The sequence below is a fragment of the Mesoplodon bidens genome (assembly GCF_964165515.1).
Source record: "Mesoplodon bidens genome assembly, chromosome: 4".
In the NCBI taxonomy this organism is placed as follows: Eukaryota; Metazoa; Chordata; class Mammalia; order Artiodactyla; family Ziphiidae; genus Mesoplodon; species Mesoplodon bidens.
In genome coordinates, this window is record NC_138160.1 from 108,579,690 (window position 1) to 108,597,044 (window position 17,355).

General features: G+C 40.5%; 1 protein-coding gene across 1 annotated transcript in view; it reads right to left on the reverse strand.

The window, feature by feature from the left end:
* Positions 1–13,371: 13,371 nt before the first annotated feature.
* Positions 13,372–17,355, reverse strand: part of FBN2 (fibrillin 2) — a 235,335-nt gene continuing 231,351 nt past the window's right edge. The window contains exons 64-65 of the mRNA XM_081231423.1: positions 17,109–17,280; positions 13,372–15,256 (exon numbers count right to left, since the gene is read on the reverse strand). Coding sequence (XP_081087549.1) covers positions 14,882–15,256; positions 17,109–17,280 — 547 coding nt within the window. The 3' untranslated portion in view covers positions 13,372–14,881. The remainder of the gene's footprint in view (positions 15,257–17,108; positions 17,281–17,355) is intronic.

The window sequence follows — 17,355 nt, forward strand, 5'->3', positions numbered from 1 at the left end:
AGAGCTGACATTTCTGGGTTGGCAGGGATTAAGTGCTGTTTGGCAGCTATCTGATGATGGAGGTGTAGAAAAAAATCAGCCAAATCACTGAATAAATTAAGTTAGATGCATAACACTAATGATAGTTGGAGTTCACACCAAAAGAATTTGTTCCACATCTTCTAACCTAGACTTTCTCCATATGGAGAGAAGAAGGAGGGTCTTGACCTGAATATGGGAGAGTTTTACCTGCAGGAAAACCAGCGTCAAGCAGGGAATGGAGGTAGACAGATGCTGAGCACCTTCTCTGTGCCTGACTTTGTGCTCAGAGATCTAAATGCCTTACTTCAGTTAACCCCTGCAGCAGTTTTGGGTAGGTCAATAGTAATCCCTACTTAGTCACTGAAGTGAGGTAATTTGCCAGAGTCATGGAAATAGTACACATCAGAGCAGGACCTCAAACCATTGTCTCTTTCTGAAGCCCATTGTCTTCTTTCTTCTTTCTTACACTGACTGGCGTTAGCCCAGATATGAAACAAGAAAGGTCTTTTCACATCCACTTGATAGAAACTTCTTCACTCAGGGATGAAGAACATTTAGAACTCATTTTTTTTCCCTAGAATGCCCAGAATTTACCCTCATGAAAACCACAAATCCAAATCATTCCCCCCCACCACCAAATTTAAATAAACCCTGTAAAATAAATAATTTCAAAAGCAGTTTTTATACTGAGAAATGATGATGAAATATTACCCCTTCCTCAAAGGTACTACTATAGACTGAATATTTGTGTCCATCTAATCCCTCCATCTGATGGCATTTGGAAGTGGGGCCTTTGGGAAGTGATTAGTGCCCTTATAAAAAAGACCTCAGAGAGCTCCCTTGCCTCTTCGACCATGTGAGGACACAGCAGCAAGACAGCCATCTATGAACCAGAAAGTGGATCCTCTGCTGCTGCCTTGATTTTGACCTTCTCAGCCTTCAGAACTGTGAGAAATAAATTCCTGCTGTTGATAGGTCACCAAGTCTATGGTATTTTTTTTGTTTTTTATTTTTTAATTTTTATTGGAGTATAGTTGATTTACAATGTTGTGTTAGTTTCAGGCATACAGCACAATGAATCAGTTATACATATACATATATCCCCTCTTTTAGATTCTTTTCCCATATAGGTCATTACAGAGTATTGAGTAGAGTTCCCTGTGCTGTACAGTAGGTTCTTATTAGTTATCTATTTTATATACAGTAGTGTATATATATCAATCCCAATCTCCCAATTTATCCTTCCCCCTCTCCCCCTCTGGTAACCACAAGTTTGTTTTCTACATCTGTGGCTCAACTTCTGTTTTGTAAATAACTTCATTTGTACCCTTTTTTGTTTTTCAGATTCCACATATAAGTGATAATCATATGACATTTGTCTTTCTCTGTCTGACTTACTTCACTCAGTATAACAATCTCTAGGTCCATCCATTTTATGGTATTTTTGTTTTAGCTACCCCAACAGACTAAGACAGGCACATAAAATAAATTTTACCTTCCTCTGCCAATCAGGAGAGAACATTCTTCTAGACCTTGTGATGGGCTGAAGGGGAGCTATATTTTATTTCATTCTTACAGTGACTTCTCCCTAGAGTTGCTAAGGAGTTCATATCTTTGTGCACAATTTTTTAACGGTTGACTCTGGCAGAAGAAAGAAAACCATAAAACCATCCAGGAGTCTTATGACAGGTGTTCCACTACCTTATTTAAGGATTATAATTTCCAAAGCTGATCTCTAATCAAGCCTTGACAGAAGGGCCTCCCTCTGGCTGTCCCCCAGAGTGCCTTCCCATGCCTTTGGGGGAATCCTTCATCGATGAGCTGGGGATGCAGTCAGACTGCTAAGTTTTTTATAACATATCAGCCAAATGTTTCTTTCAGAGTTTGACAAATGATTTCTACTCTTTTTTGTACAGGTAGAATGCCCAGAGAAGTGTTCAGAGCCCCCATGAAAAAATCTTTCAGAACACCAAAACTCAAAAAAAAAAAAAAAAGAAAAGAAAGAAAAAAGCAACACTTCAATGGAAAATATCATTGTCATCTGTTTCTTGTTATTTTCTTATCTGTGTCTCATCCTTCATTTTGATAAGTGTGGTTTTATTTTTAGACTCTTGTCTTTCTGACTTGAGTGCTCCTGCTGTTGTTTTCTATACGTTTTCACCACCATTCTTGTCAGTACGCTTTTAGTCAGGGATTGTTTGGGTTATTAACCTGGCTGCTCAAGTTTAAGTGCAGCTGGCATACATAGGGCTGGGTTCGTGCTTAAAGTAAGTGTGTGGAGAGTGTTACGTTTGAAGTGGAGTTTGGGGGTTTGGTTGTTCCAGTTACCATTTCCCATGGGAAATGTTTTTGAATACTGTTGTTTTTTGAACCATCCTTGTGGCAGGTCTGATTCATGACTATCAGAACCAGATTGAATTTCTCATCTCCTCTTTTGGAGGAAGTGCCTTTTTATTTGGGAGCAGGTTGGAGGAGGGGTTCATTTTGCTGCTGGTTCCAGAACCAGGATTGGACAAGAGACACAGAAGGCTATAAGGATGTCTACTAATTGCTTTCCAATGCATGTCCTTTCTTTCTCCTGAAGTTACCAGTACTGTTTCCTATAACTTATCTTATTCTGTGTATTGCCAGATCTTTCTATCAGCCCTTTTCCTTGCCTTCTGTGAAAGGATAACCACATGGTGGTGATGTTTTACTGATGCAAATTTCTTGAATGTTTTTTTTCTCCTTGTATGAGGATATGGGGAACAAGATAAGTTGTGGCACTTTGTTTCTAAGAGCCTGGTTCACGCTCTGCACGTGGAATGGATGTGCAGAGCAGAGGAGGACTCTGAAAGCAAAGTGACCATTGGGGAAATCTTATGTTTGGGTTACATCTTCTTTGCTCGATAAAGCCCACATGACTTCTAAATATTATGCATCTTCATTGGAGATGGCAATTAGGAGAAAATATTTTTTCTATCCATTTATTAGATAATTTTGATGCCAAACCAAGCCATACTCTGGGGTAACAGCTTCCTGATGGGCAAATATGTCCCAACAGGACTCACATCAACCTGGAGGAAAAGACAATTTAAGTCTCTAGCTTGGAAGAAATGCATGGTGGCTTAAAGAAATTAATTCCAACAAACTCTATCTTTTGTGTGGCTCCTACCTGGGCAACTAAAAAGGGACACATTGAAATTTTCTGGTATTTTCATGATGTCATTGGTTCAATGACAGCAAAGGCTTTTCCCATGGGGCCAGCCTGTCCTGGCACAGAGGACAACAGTGGCCGTCTTTGTCAGGCTCAGTCATCATTCAGAGATGCTCCTTATTCCAACATGATCCTTTACTCCTTTATTTTTCCTTTAATATTCCATGCTTATCTCATCAATAAACTGTGTGGGCTCTACCTCAGACGTATCTCCTTCCCACCACCTCCACCATATCTCCCCTGGATTACTGCTGTGACCTCCTCCAAAAAGGTGGTCTTTTTGCTTGTCCTCATATGGAGGAAGGAACAAGAAAGCTCTCTAGGGTTTCTTTTATAACGGCACTAGTCCCATTCAGGAAGGCTTCACTCTCATGACCCAATCACCTCTCGAAATTCCCACCTCCAAATACCATCACCTTGGGGGTTAGGATTTCAACAAATGAATTTGGTGGATATGGGCAAACACACAAAAATTCAGTTTATAGCAGATTTTCTGCTTTTAAGGACTCAAATGATTACATTGGGCCCACCTGAATAATTCAGGATATTTTCCCCATCTTAAGGTCCTTAGCTTTAATTACAGCTGCAAAGTCCCTTTTGCCACGTAAAGTAACATACAGTTTCTGGGGATTAGAGTGGGGACATTTTGGGGGTGCCATCATAACTTATATTTTCTAAATATTCTATAGTGAATTTTAAAAATATTTTTTTAATTTAGAAATTTTAAAAAGCTATTTAAAAAATAAAAGATTCTCAGACTGAGTTAAAATAATGAGCCAAAAAACCCTCTTTCCAGGAAACATATAATATTAATAAGCACCAACCATGAAATTACTGTTTCTTTGTTGACTGGTTAATATATATGAACATTAATTTTAATTACAGTGTTTTGGTTTACTTATTCATGCATAGAAATGTTAAGTTTATGATAGATGGTTACTATATTTGGCCAAGCATATACTGCAGGATGCTGTTTACTTGTGCTAATTTTATAAATTTTCCTTATTTGATGGGCTGTACATCCAATAACTTCATTATGAATAAAGTACAAGTTTGGAGAAGTTACATTATCCTGAAATGACTTCAATCAATGATAACTTTGGTTTTTATAAAGGTCACCTGATAGAGGTGTAGTGTTTTTTTAAGGAAAATAAATTTAATAGGTTAAGTAATTATTCCTGCGGTATATCATAATTGCAAGTTTCTTACTATCTTTTTTTTTTTTTTTTTTTTTGCAGTACGCGGGCCTCTCACTGTTGTGGCCTCTCCCGTTGCGGAGCACAGGCTCCGGGCGCGCAGGCTCAGCGGCCATGGCTCACGGGCCCAGCCGCTCCGCGGCATGTGGGATCCTCCCGGACCGGGGCACGAACCAGCGTCCCCTGCATCGGCAGGTGGACTCCCAACCAGTGCGCCACCAGGGAAGCCCCTTACTATCTTTTAAAGGTGCTTTTTAATAACCATTAAAAAAGCAACATGATGAGTGATTTCTCTGTTAAGATCATGAATATACATCAAAGGATGAATGAAAATAATCAATTGTCCTAATACCATGCAAATGAGCACTTGTAGCTTGAGAAAAAAATTGCAGTACAGCCTCACTGGAAAAGTGCCGTATCTCAAAAGTTTAGGTGACCTATATGAGAAAAGAATCTAAAAAAGAATGATTATATGTATAACTGAATCACTCTGCTGTACACTTGAAATTTACAACATTGTAAATCAACTATACTCCAATAAAACTAAAATCAAAAATAAAAAACAAACAAAGCCCCCAAACAAACAAAAAAAACAGTTTAGGTGACATTGGAGATAGCATACTTTGGAAACCTATGTTAAACGATTTAAAAAGTGCAGCACATACAAAGGGCAAATATGCATGCAAGGAATGTAAATAAAAATAGATTATAGGGCTTACCTGGTGGTGCAGTGGTTGAGAGTCCGCCTGCCGATGCAGGGGAAACGGGTTCGTGCCCTGGTCTGGGAAGATCCCACATGCCGCGGAGCAGCTGGGCCCGTGAGCCATGGCCACTGAGCCTGCGCGTCCAGAGCCTGCGCTCTGCAACGGGAGAGGCCACAACAGTGAGAGGCCCATGTCCGGCAAAAAAAAAAAAAAAGAAAAAAAATGTGAGTGTAGAGAAATAAATTATGTTAAATCAATATATTATTTTAGATATTATACCATATTTAAATAGGTGAGTAACTAAATTGGAAAACAGAAAGTAAACGTTATTATTTTATACAGTTCCTAACATTTATAGATTCAATTTGGCCCTGCACTCACTCTCTCTCTCCCTTTTTAATAGTCTCAGTTGGGAAAATGGGAGCTTGCTTACACTTGGGATTGCCTGATATTCAGGCTTGTATGTTACATAGGAGGCATGATTTGTTTGAGGATTTGTCAGGGGACAGCTATTGGATGGAGTCAGGGCCAGGGGCTCAGCAACACAACTCCTCATCTTGGCTTTTTCTGATTCCAAAATGATTTCAGTTTCCTCTTTTGAAGAGGATCAAGCAATCAGGCAATTAGGTTCCTTGCGGCAGAAATGGCTGCTATTAAGAACACTCTGGAGAGATACCCATGTGTCAATGGCTTTCCCTTCCTTCATCAGCCCTCAAAAGAGACTTGAAGAAGTGAGGGAAGTGGATATTTATAGTTTGCGGACAAGATCTATGCTATAAAACAGAATTGCTTTTACTATCAACAGCAAAAGAGAACTTACAGATATATAAACTTTTGGGGCCTGGTTGATATCATTCCTCTATTTTGTTTTTGCTCTAAAACAAATATGAGGAAAAGGTAGATACATCAAGTAGATAGAAACAAGTGTAGAACAGACACCGGAAAGCTTTTTTTTTTTTTTTTTTTTCTATTCTGAAAACCATTTGTGTGTAGCAGGACCAAGGAGACAAGGGTGAAGAATTAAATCGTTAGGTTGCTGGAGAAATAGTTAGCTGACATAACTGGCATTTGGAGAAGCTGGCTTTTTAAGATGTGAATTAGTTTTATTAGGCTAAATGCATTTATTCTTTCAAAAACATCTTGTGTAATTATTTATTCGACACAACATTTCACGTGCATGTCCTCAATCAGCTCATGAAACAGTTTAGCAGAATATTGCAGGAAAAGCAAAGGATGACAGCATGGAAAGAAACAATTAAAGTAGCTGACAGCATTTAATTTATCTCTTTTACTTAGCTGGGCTATATCCAGGCTTCTTGGGGCCGTTGGGCATAATCCTCGGGGATGATGAATGGTTCTTACTGCAGTTTTCCTTGGTCCTTTGTGAAATGTAAAAGTTTACCTCCTGGGCCGAGCAGACGCCAACGTGCACTTCAGAAACAAAGAGGCCTGGCTGTGGTTTCCCTCTTCTGGGATGGAGTCCAGTGTGCCCAACCCAACTCCATCCTGCCTAAACCAGAGAGATGGGGAGTATGCAAGAAATAATGAATGAAATTGGCAGAGCTCTTGTGAACGGTGAACCCAGTTGGCTTAGATATTCATAGTAATAGAGGGCACCAGAGGTGGGACTGAGAAAAACTCCGTTCCTTCTTCTTGACATCATTAAAGCAGCTGTATTCTATGTCCTATGCTTGGAGAGTTCCACAGTTCTAATCCTCATAATAATCCTAGGAGTACGGTGGATATTAGCATTCTTAAGATGAAAGCAACAACTTGTTCTAACAATTAAAGTAACTGATTGAAAGGAGAGCTCAGAGAATTTTGGGAAAACTGAGGAATCAGGCTTAGAAAGAAGATAGAAGGGAATAGTTCCTGGGATCTAGATTGCTGGAACTGACCCACACTGTCATTGGGGTACTGTTTGGATGAATGGAATAATGCTCTTGCATTATTCTGGTCAAGTCTCAAGTTTCGTGGAGAGAGAATCTAACGGGGGCAAGTGGAAATCCTTGAAGTCCTAATATGACTGTATGCGATGGTGGCTGGGTAGTTACCCAAAGTAAAATTGGTATGTTGTCACAAAGCACTGGGAAAGGATGCTGGAAAGGCAAAAAATGCAGATGTGCCACAAACGGAAACTTAGAAAACTTAACATAACTTGACTGATGCCACCCAGTGAATGAGTGGCAGCCAGGATACAAACGCAGTTCTTTTTTTTGCCTCAAAGGCTACCCTTTTCCCACGCTGCCATGTTACCTCTCAGATACCCAGGTGGACAAGGATCATGTAAACCATTTATTTTGTCATTGTTTGCAACAAAGTGACTAAAGTGAAGGAAGAGATGAAGATTGGAGGATGTGGTGAGTAGATATGGGTGGGAAAGGAGAAGATTTGATTTTCTTTTAAACATCTTTATTGGAGTATAACTGCTTTACAATGGTGTGTGTTAGTTTCTGCTTTATAACGAAGTGAATCAGCTATACGTATACATATATCCCCATATCTCCTCCCTCTTGCATCTCCCTCCCACCCTTCCTATCCCTGGGACAAAGTGAGAGAGTGGCATGGACTTATAAATACTACCAAATGTAAAATGGATAGCTAGCAGGAAGCAGCCGCATAGAAGATTTGATTTTGTTAGCAAAAGATTTTCACGATACTTTTCTTAAATACCTTCCTATCTAGGTATTCTTGATACTCCTCTCTTCTGGTCTTTATCACTTCTCCTTTCTCTTTCTCCCAGATGCTCTGACAGCTCCTTATATTCTATTTCCCAGGGCTTGGTCCTAGGTCCTCTCTTCTCCATCAACTCTCATCCATACACCAATGACCATCACTAGCTATTGACTAAAGGATAAAGTCCAAATGGCTCAGCAAGTCCGTCAGGGTTCCTCATGTCTAAGCCCCATACTACCTAATAATCTTCTCTTTTGTTCTTTATGGTGCCATAATTCAAGACCCATTGGCCTATCTTTTCTTTGTGTTCCAATAGGCCATCCACGCTATCACTTCCAAGGTTAGTTCATCTTATTCTATACTCGAGAAAATCCTTCCAACTTTCTACCTTGTATCCAAATCTGCCTCATTCTACAAGGTCCAGCTCAATTCTCACCATCTCCAAAAGACCATCTCCAGTAGCTCTACATTTCAATGGCCACTTGCTTTTTCAAGGCAAAGTCTGGGGGACTTTCCAGGCAGTCCAGTGGTTGAGACTTCACCTTCCAGTGCAGGGGGTGCAGGATCAATCCCTGGTCCAGGAGCTAAGATCCCACCCACATGCCTCACAGCCAAAAAACCAAAACATAAAACAGAAGCAATATTGTAACAAATTCAATAAAGACTTAAAAAAAAAAAAAAAGTCTGGGGCATTTGTCTCGGCCCTTAACCACATACCACTTCATAATCTTACGTGGTTATCTTGTTTCCCTGAATTGACTGTAGGCTTTTGGAGGGAAAATCTTTTTAGGACTGGGTAATAACTACCCAACAAATATTCACACAATCAGTTTGTTTCAAAAACAAGAAGTGTGTAATCTGTGTTTTACTAAAAGAAGTTATTGGGCCTCTTCTCCCACCCACGACACTACAGAAGCAACAGCAGCTTCAGTTCAGGTTTGGACGGGGGTGTCCCCTCATGTGACAAATCCAAATTATAGTCAGCCTTCCCAAAGAGCTTTCAATCTACTATCATCTTGGGTAAGATCTATGAAGCTCCCTAAGAAGGTGAAGAAAAGCAGCATAAATCAAGAAAGTCCTCCAGAGAGAAGGTAAGATACCTCCAGAGTGACCCCCAGAAATCTGTCCAGATGATGTCCAGTGAAATCATTACTATGAAATCACCCATTCCTTGGACGAGGCCCAGCTCCCCAGGTGGTCCGTGGTGTTCTGTGGCCATCCACTACTACCCAAGACAGTAGATCTTATGGAGAGTCTTAGAATCCTCTCCCTTCTTTCATTTACTCATTGACTATTTTCTGGCCTTGGCTCTGTGAATTACCAGAATGACTAAGGTACAGATTCATCTCACATTGAGTTCCTAGGTGCTGATACATGACCATGGGTCTTAGACTCTGCCTCAGGCCTTACCTTCATGAATGCACAGGCCCGAGGCTCTAATTTCATCCCTGCATGAATGGGTTCCCTCAGTACAGGGGTGCTGGGGTGTGGAAGGAAGGCGGTAAACCCAGGAGCAGAAACCTAGGAGCTTGAGCAGGCCAAGGGGCTTCTTTTTTGACATGTTTCTCAGGAATTGGCCATTCACAGCCTTCACTGCTATTTCATTAATGGAACTCACACATGTAGCAGTAGTCGTCTGGGGAAGGCTAGTAGTGCTCACTTTCCCTATGGTTTGCTCTCAAAATCGTGTAAAGCGTTTTCCTGTTTTCCTTTGCAAAATGTCTACACTACATCCTGACATTTCATCTGCAGCCCTTACGGGGGTGACTAATATGAGCTGTTGGTTCTTGGCTCTTTCAAAAGTAAGCCAGCTTAATCTAGTAATATCTTTCTTAGGCTCACAGGAAAAGGAAAAGAATGACAATTAAGCAACACAAGCAACTAGTGTGCTTTCCTTAAGTGTTCTTACTGAAACAAAAGTGTATGTGTTTTTTTTTTTTTTTTAATGTTTTGAAGGTCTGGTTTAAATAAAACATTTAACCCTTTGAAAGTCAGAGCTCTAGTGTGCTTTTAAAGCAGTGCATGGTTTACGTGGGGTCTACTCTGTAGCAGCTAGTATCTTGGCATTCTAGTGTGTATACAAACCTCTGGTCTAGAGGAGTGGGTGCAGTTACACAGAGGGTGGGGTGGACAAAACAAAAAGCAGTGCTTGAATCGTGCTTGGAAAACATTTTTGGATTCAATGTGTGCCAAAACCATGGGAACTGGCCTATATCCTCAGGGTTTAAAAGAGATCCAAGTAGGCTGACCATGTAGTGGAAGTATGAATACAGACTACAACCGTGCAGCCAGGGTTCTGGTCTCACCTGGGTGGAAACTAGCAGTACAGTTAGCTCGGTTACGACTCTGGGCCTCAGTTTCCTCACATGTACATATGAGTAGGTTTCCAAAGGCCTCTGTAGCTCTGACTTTCCATGGCACTACATCATTCTAAAAACGATTATTAGATGTCTGTGTTCTCCTTCATGTTTGGTTTCCTAGGCATCTGTAGATAGGAGGGCTCTGGCTGTGTTGGTGGCCTGAACTTCCAGGGCTGTAGCTGGTGACTCCAGTAAGTGAAGAGCACAGTGGAGACTGTAAACTCTCATGACCACACCAGGACTTCTCCCTAGAGGTACAGACCACTTAGGGGACACGTCCTGGATACTAGTTATCCCATACAGTTCAGTGGGAAGGTTGTAATTTCAGGGCCACACTTGGGAAGGAGTTTTATGTGAATATGGAGGTGAGCATATTGTGGCTGTAGGCACGGTGGGAGGAGGAAGAGGAAGAAGAACAGCTGACGGTTACTTCATGCTTGCTGTGTGCTCAGCCCTCCGCTGACTGCGCTGCCTGGACCATCTCACTCTGTTTTCTCAGCCACACTGCAGGGAAGCATCATCCTAGGAAAGAAACCAAGGTTCAGGGACATTGTGTAGCTTGTTGGATTGAGTCCTTCCTTTTAACTCCTCTTTCATTTACAACTAATTGGACATGAATAAAAGTGCCTTGCACATCACACCAGGACACCCAGGAGGCTTCTACCCACCCATCCGTCCAAAAGTAGGGCAGATAGGATCTCAGAGGGGACAGCATATCCAAGGGAGTTGGTGAGCTTGTCCTATCTCCCACTTGCTAAACTCAGGCCGGCCTGGTCTGAAGATCTCTTTCTTTTACCTGCAAAGTGATACTGTCTCAGTGGCTGAAATGCTGAATTTAGTGAGCTGCTCATTGTGTTTCAGGACTCTCGCTCTGTACATCAAATGGATCTTCACAGAGAACTAAGGTCAGAAACACGTACTTCTTATTAAGCAAGAAAACCACGGCTTTGTATTTATTTGAGAAAGCTATCATGCTAAAAAAATAAAATAAAATAGAACCATAAGCTAGATATCAAAGGCAGGCTTGGCTGAGATTGCAAAACAGCTGTCACCTTCACTTCCTGTGGGGTGTTAATGAATCACCATCTTTCCTGTCTCTTTAGAAGTAATGATTCCTAAAGATTCCCCTTTATTTTTTTAAAAAACATGGGCTATACTTAACCTTTCCCAATGGATTTGTCTTTGTCTTTAAACAGTTTCCAGTAATCCCCTCAAGGCCCCAAAGATGTGTGATTTAGACTCTTTCCAAAGTCTTCGGAGCATGAAAGAAAGTGGCTGTTTGAATAAATTATGTACTTTCATTCTCTTGTGGACTATTGTAAATTAGAAGTTCAAATGAGCCACAAGCAGCATGGAAAGAAGTGAACAGAATTGATTCTTTCAAAGAGAAGGGAAATTTTCAGATTTCCAGCCTATTCTTGAGAAACATGAATATTTCTGAACTACTTATCTATCGAACCATGTGAACTTACCATTTTGTAAGTCAAACATGGCCAAATATTGGCAATTCCTCATGGTTCAATTTAACATATGAATTGACTCATTTCCCTTGAAGCATTAAGGATATGAACCAAAAGGTCTGTAGGTCTCAAACTGATGTTCTGTAAATTTTAGTTGTGTTCCCCACCTTCTACCATAAGCATTTATTCTTGAACCAAGAAGGCAAAACAAAACCTTAGAAGGGACAGATCTATGAATTATCCTGTTTGATATTGTTAGATAATGAAATAGGGCAGATGTTAGAATTTACAGTAAAATCCTTATATATTACCTTAAATTATTTTCAATGTTCATGTGCAAATGTAACCAACATTCACCTACCACAAATAAGGGACAAAATAAAATGTACTAAACTGGTCTAAATTTTTAAAAGCTCCAAATCTAAATGCTAGTGGAAAAGGAATTCATGTCAGCTGAAGGCCAAATTATTGCTTATTATTTTACTATTACATGTACCTGCTGGACTTGGTTTATATGTCTGGGCTTACATTATTAATTTAGTCTTGTGTGAAGTTTTCTGTAACTTAGCCAAGGTAATTTCTGAGGGGACAGTTAATGAGAAAGACCAAATGGTACAGGATATATCATTAGCATTTAGTTACCAGAGAGGCACAAACTAATCACAGCTGTGTCAGTGCTCACAATAACAGAGTTGCAATAAAGCTCTCAGACGTGCCCAAAACGGTTCTTCTTGGAAGGAGCATCTTGAAGTAGTCATTTCCTTCTAGTACATTCTTCTGTGTAAAGCACCTAATGATTTTTTTTTTTTCTCTTCTGTGTAAAGCACCTAATGGTGTGGATTCTCGAACTTCCTCCAGAGCAGGTTAAAGCTAAACTAAGAGTGCTGTTGCTCAACATTCAGTCAAATTTGGTTCCAGGTAATTTCATATTACAGCACTCACGCTGTACCAGTAACAGATGCCAGATGAAACTGAAGACGCATGTTAAGTTTTAAAGGATGCCTCAAGGCAAATACTTCCCTTATTCCATGCAGCTAATTTCTGGTTGGCTAAGAACAGCATTAAGATCAGTCATAGTATTTCCTTGTTTTCTTATTCCTTGGATGAAAAATTTCAGCACACATATTCTCAAACTTTGTATGGAATTAACTTCAGAGACGTGTCTATTCTCATTTCAGCTGTGTATCAGAAGAGAGTCTCTGTTAAACGATTTCTCCTATCTATACACTTGTCCTGTGAGGACAGTGTACAACACTGCAAGAGACAGGAAGCTCTCTTCCTGTTATTTTTGGTGAAGGTGCCATTTGGCCTGGGGTATGCCTGCTGCATATTTTTGCCTAAAATCTCAAGTTCAGGAAAACCCTAAGAAGGAAGACTCTTTAAGAGAATGTTTCACTTCCTCACAGGTGTTTTAGGGTGCTTTAACACAATGGCACCCAAACCACAGGTGAGGATGAAGTGAAGAGATTCTGAGGTCTCTAGGAAGATGGGTCCTTGGAGGCTGAGAGTCTGCACAGAAGTGAACAACCAACTGCCTTGACTATGTCCTTCAATTTGAATATGACCTTACATTATAATTGTCAGTTGAACACTCCTGCCTACTTTTTGTCACAGACTTGGCAGCAGTCGCTTGTTTTCTTGTAAATGTGCCTGGCTTTCCTTCTGGTACTTTCATACAGGTCCCTGTAAGCAAAGCCCCCAGCCCCTCCCACAAACAAAACAGGGGTTGTAGTCCCATAAAACTCTCAGTCGGAAAGCTACCCCAAAATAAGCTTTATTGCAAGAAAAGTGTCATATTTGATACACAGACCTACGAAAACAAACAAAACCAAAAGCCATAAGTTTTTCCTCATAAACACTTGATTACAAATTTACACTGTCTGTTTTTTTAGTTATTAGAAAACAAAACAAAGTCCCAAACTGGATCTAACTGGTGACTAATCTTTGGTCAGCACAGGTGTGAGAGGAACAACCCAGAGCCTGCATGTGCTTTGGCCATTTCACATATGAGGTTTGGTCACTGGTCCAGGGACAGGTTCTTGGGTTGAGAAGAACGCGGGGACGTACTCTTATTAGCACATCCTGGTACAATATCTTTTTAAATGACTAAAGCAAACTAAACATCAATTCATTGTACAAACATCTTTCATACACAATAGGCTATGATAAAACGAGACATATGGTGTATAACTACAGTATTAATGAAAATTCTAAAAAAATTGGATTTAAAAAAAAACAACATATATTCCTTGGCTGTACTGCATGATTTGTTTGCACATATGGCAATCCTGAAATAGCTTGAACATAATAAATGCACCATTAATCTAAGACAGCACCAAACACTACAGAACGCCAGGTGTTCCTTTCCGAAGGAACAGCAGTTCTTCAGCTGCCTACAGTACCACAAGTATGCAGCATGCCCTGGGTAAGAATGAGGTGTTGTGGGTAGCACATGTGCTTCCTTGAGGTTATGAGAAGGAAATACAGTACGGTTTGGCCTGCAACGCTACTGGTCTCACAAGCAGTCAAGGTATTTTGCTACAGTGGTTGTGCTTCATCTTCTGTTGCCTGGTGTGTCTGGTGATGTGAAATATCATCACAATGAGCTGCTCTGGCTTTGATCTCCTTTATAAAGGATCTAATGACACATTGATTACACTGCCCGTTCAGCTCTGTGAGGCTTCCTTTAAAATAATCAGATGTGTACCAGTTGGATGACTGGCAGAAAACCAACGGAAACACCTCTTGAATCTACTGAATTTTTTAAAAAGCACCTCTAAAAGAAATAGCTCAAATTTATAAATCTAAAGAAAAACAAGTGAGTTTCCCTTTTTGTTTACATAGTTTGTTCATTTCTCCATATATTACTGCATTAAAAATAAATAAACATCTATATTTTTTTAATTAGCAACTATAGCAAAATACCCAAAGTGTTACAGACTGCTAACAGGAAAAAAAAAGCTCACATTATTTTTGTGCATTTAGTGCCATATGCTGATCTCTTGAATATTTAGGGTTTTTTTTAATATATTTTAAAGTGAAGTTATATAGAAAATACAGTAACCACGGTTGCCTCTGTACTCAAATCTTTGGCCATACCAGAGTCTAATTATCACTCCCTGTGAGGGTCAACATTCTAAAGTCTGAGACAGGGAGGAAAGAAATAAAAGTCTTTTTTTTTCCTCTTTAAAATTAGTCATTGATTTCTCAGAGACTTCTGAAGGCTGGCTGTGCAGGGATTTGAGCCTGGAACCAAGTCTGCAAGGGGTTAATAGAGTTGAATCTGCAGCCTCATTCTGAGAGCCTCCCCGAGCTCCCCTAGGAGGTAGTCATCCTCATTGCTGTCTTCCAGTTTCTTAAGCTCCTTTTTCTTGTAGAGAGGGATGCTAGTGACTTCCAGTGTGTATGTGCCAGGCACGAGCTTCCTCTTGGCCGTGTGCAAGTAGCTGAGCCCATTCCTTTGGTGGATGCGGAAGATGCCATCGTCATTCCCTTGGGAGATGACATAGCGGATGTGGTTGTTGAGTGGCTCAATGGCGGGCATGAGTTCTAGGATGTGCTCCTTAGAGCCAAGGCCGGAAAGGTTGAACTTCATTTTCATGGGGCTGTCCATGTCGACACTCTCCAGGCTGATCTGTTCAACCTGGAGAAAGAGCAGGAAACGATGTGGGAAGAGCTTCGACAGCACAGGTAGATGACTCGAAAGGAGCCTGTTGTCGGGGTGCAGCCACAAGGACGATGTATCTCTGCCCCTCTGCACTCTGCTTGTAACTTACTGTCGGCTGGGAGAAAAGGTCAATTCCACAGAGTATGCCCTGTAAATCTTTATGACTTCTCACTCAGCCTTATCCAGGTAAAGTTACAGGTCTGGGCCTATGGGGAGCACTCATATTTCAAGTTTTTTTTGTTGAGTTTATGGAATATCATGCTTATTAGTAATAAACAAGATACAATTTAGGAAATGACTGTAATTTTTTTTTTTTTCTGGAGTTAAAACGAGAAGTGCAGCTGTTATCTAACAGCAGGGACTGTCCCCAGAGGGCTCTTCACTCTGAAGGCCCAGGTTGATTTTATGGTCACAAACCATGAGTGAGTGTTTTTGCTGGGAGCTGTTAGTGCAGAGGGAGGGACCTGCAGAGTCGTCAGGGCTCAGGTTTGAACCAGCTTTGGTAAAAAGCCAATGGAGCACGGCCCAGATGAACCAAGTCTCCCTCAGTCAGCGGTACGGGAGGTTTAGGAATGCTTTTTCAGTAAGACAGGCAAAAAAAAAAAAAAAAAAAATCAATGCATTGAGTGGGCGCCTGCCAAGAACTTGAGAAAAGTGGTGCAGAAGTGGCCCCATCAGTGTGCAGACAAAATCCTGTCCCCAGAACTACGATGGGAAGGTTTTATGAGCAGAATTTCTGGATTTGTAGTTTGGGATACCTGATGAATATCTCAGTTGCCATATTTAAATATCAGTTAGACACCTCCGTCTCTGCAAGGTAAATGTAATGCTGGCCTATTTATTATTATAAAATAGAACCAGAGACTTTCTGGCTAGCAAAGCCTATCTAGTCTTACAAATAAGGTTCTGAGGCCCAGAAAACTGAAACAAATTGCCCAATTCACACGGCCAGTGAGTTGAAGACTACATTTTTTGATGGGAAATTCTGCAGTAACACTAACTGACAAGGATGGTACTCTCCCTGATGTCTGGGGGAAAACATCTCCAGATACCGGGTACTGTTCAGAGAACATGTAGGATGCTTATGCCAGGCACCATTCCAGGAGCTTCACAGTAATCACTCAATCTTCTTGTCAGCCTTCAGAGGTAATTATTTTTATTCCCATTTCACAGGTGAAGAAGTTGGGGTAGAGAGAGGTTAAGTAAAATGGCCCAGGTAACATGGGTAGTAAGTAGGGAGGATCAGGGAACATATTCAAAATCATGAAGTCTGTGGCCCGCCCCTTTAACCACTCTGCTAACTACTATGAACAGCAAAGACATAGCAGCAGCAGGCAATTCAGATCTTCAGCTCCTTACAAAATATAAGTTAGGTGGAGATAAACTCTTTATGGGAGGAACACCTGTCTTATAAATATTACAATATAAGACCTAGTTGGCTTACCTACTGAAAATTAAAATCAGCCCAGTGTACTACATATGTACACAACAGAATTGGACAGATTCAAAATAATTTTGGTTTTTGAATCATTTCAAAATAGTTATTTCCTAGAAGGACATATTATTGCCTTCTGGCACAAATCAAAAAATGAAAACATATGATCTGAAACTGTGAATCTTAAAGTCCCCCAGTCCTTGTGTTTTGAGCTAAAAATGCCTCTAATTTTAATTTACTTGTCTCTGCCATAGTGTGTCCATGAATTTAGCCAATAAATTTCATGCCAGTTTTAGCTTCACTGAGGCTGAAACCTACATAAAAGTTTACTGCAAAATATACGTGACTCCATATGGATAAAATCTGGTGACAAAACAAAGAGAGGTTACTCACAGCAGTGGGTTTGGGTTCATAAACACTTCTCTTCTGTCTGCTGTCTTTCTTAGAGTAGCCGTTGATTTTGCACTCATAGCATGCTTCCGGGGACAGAGCATTCTCTTCATCCACTTCTGCATCCATTGACAGGTACTGCCCTTTGTTAAATCCCATTCCTGAGACACAGTGGCTATTTGCAATAGGATGCAAGGTGATGTTAGACTTCATTATAATGTTGACTACTGTTTTCCAGAGGTAGAGCAGA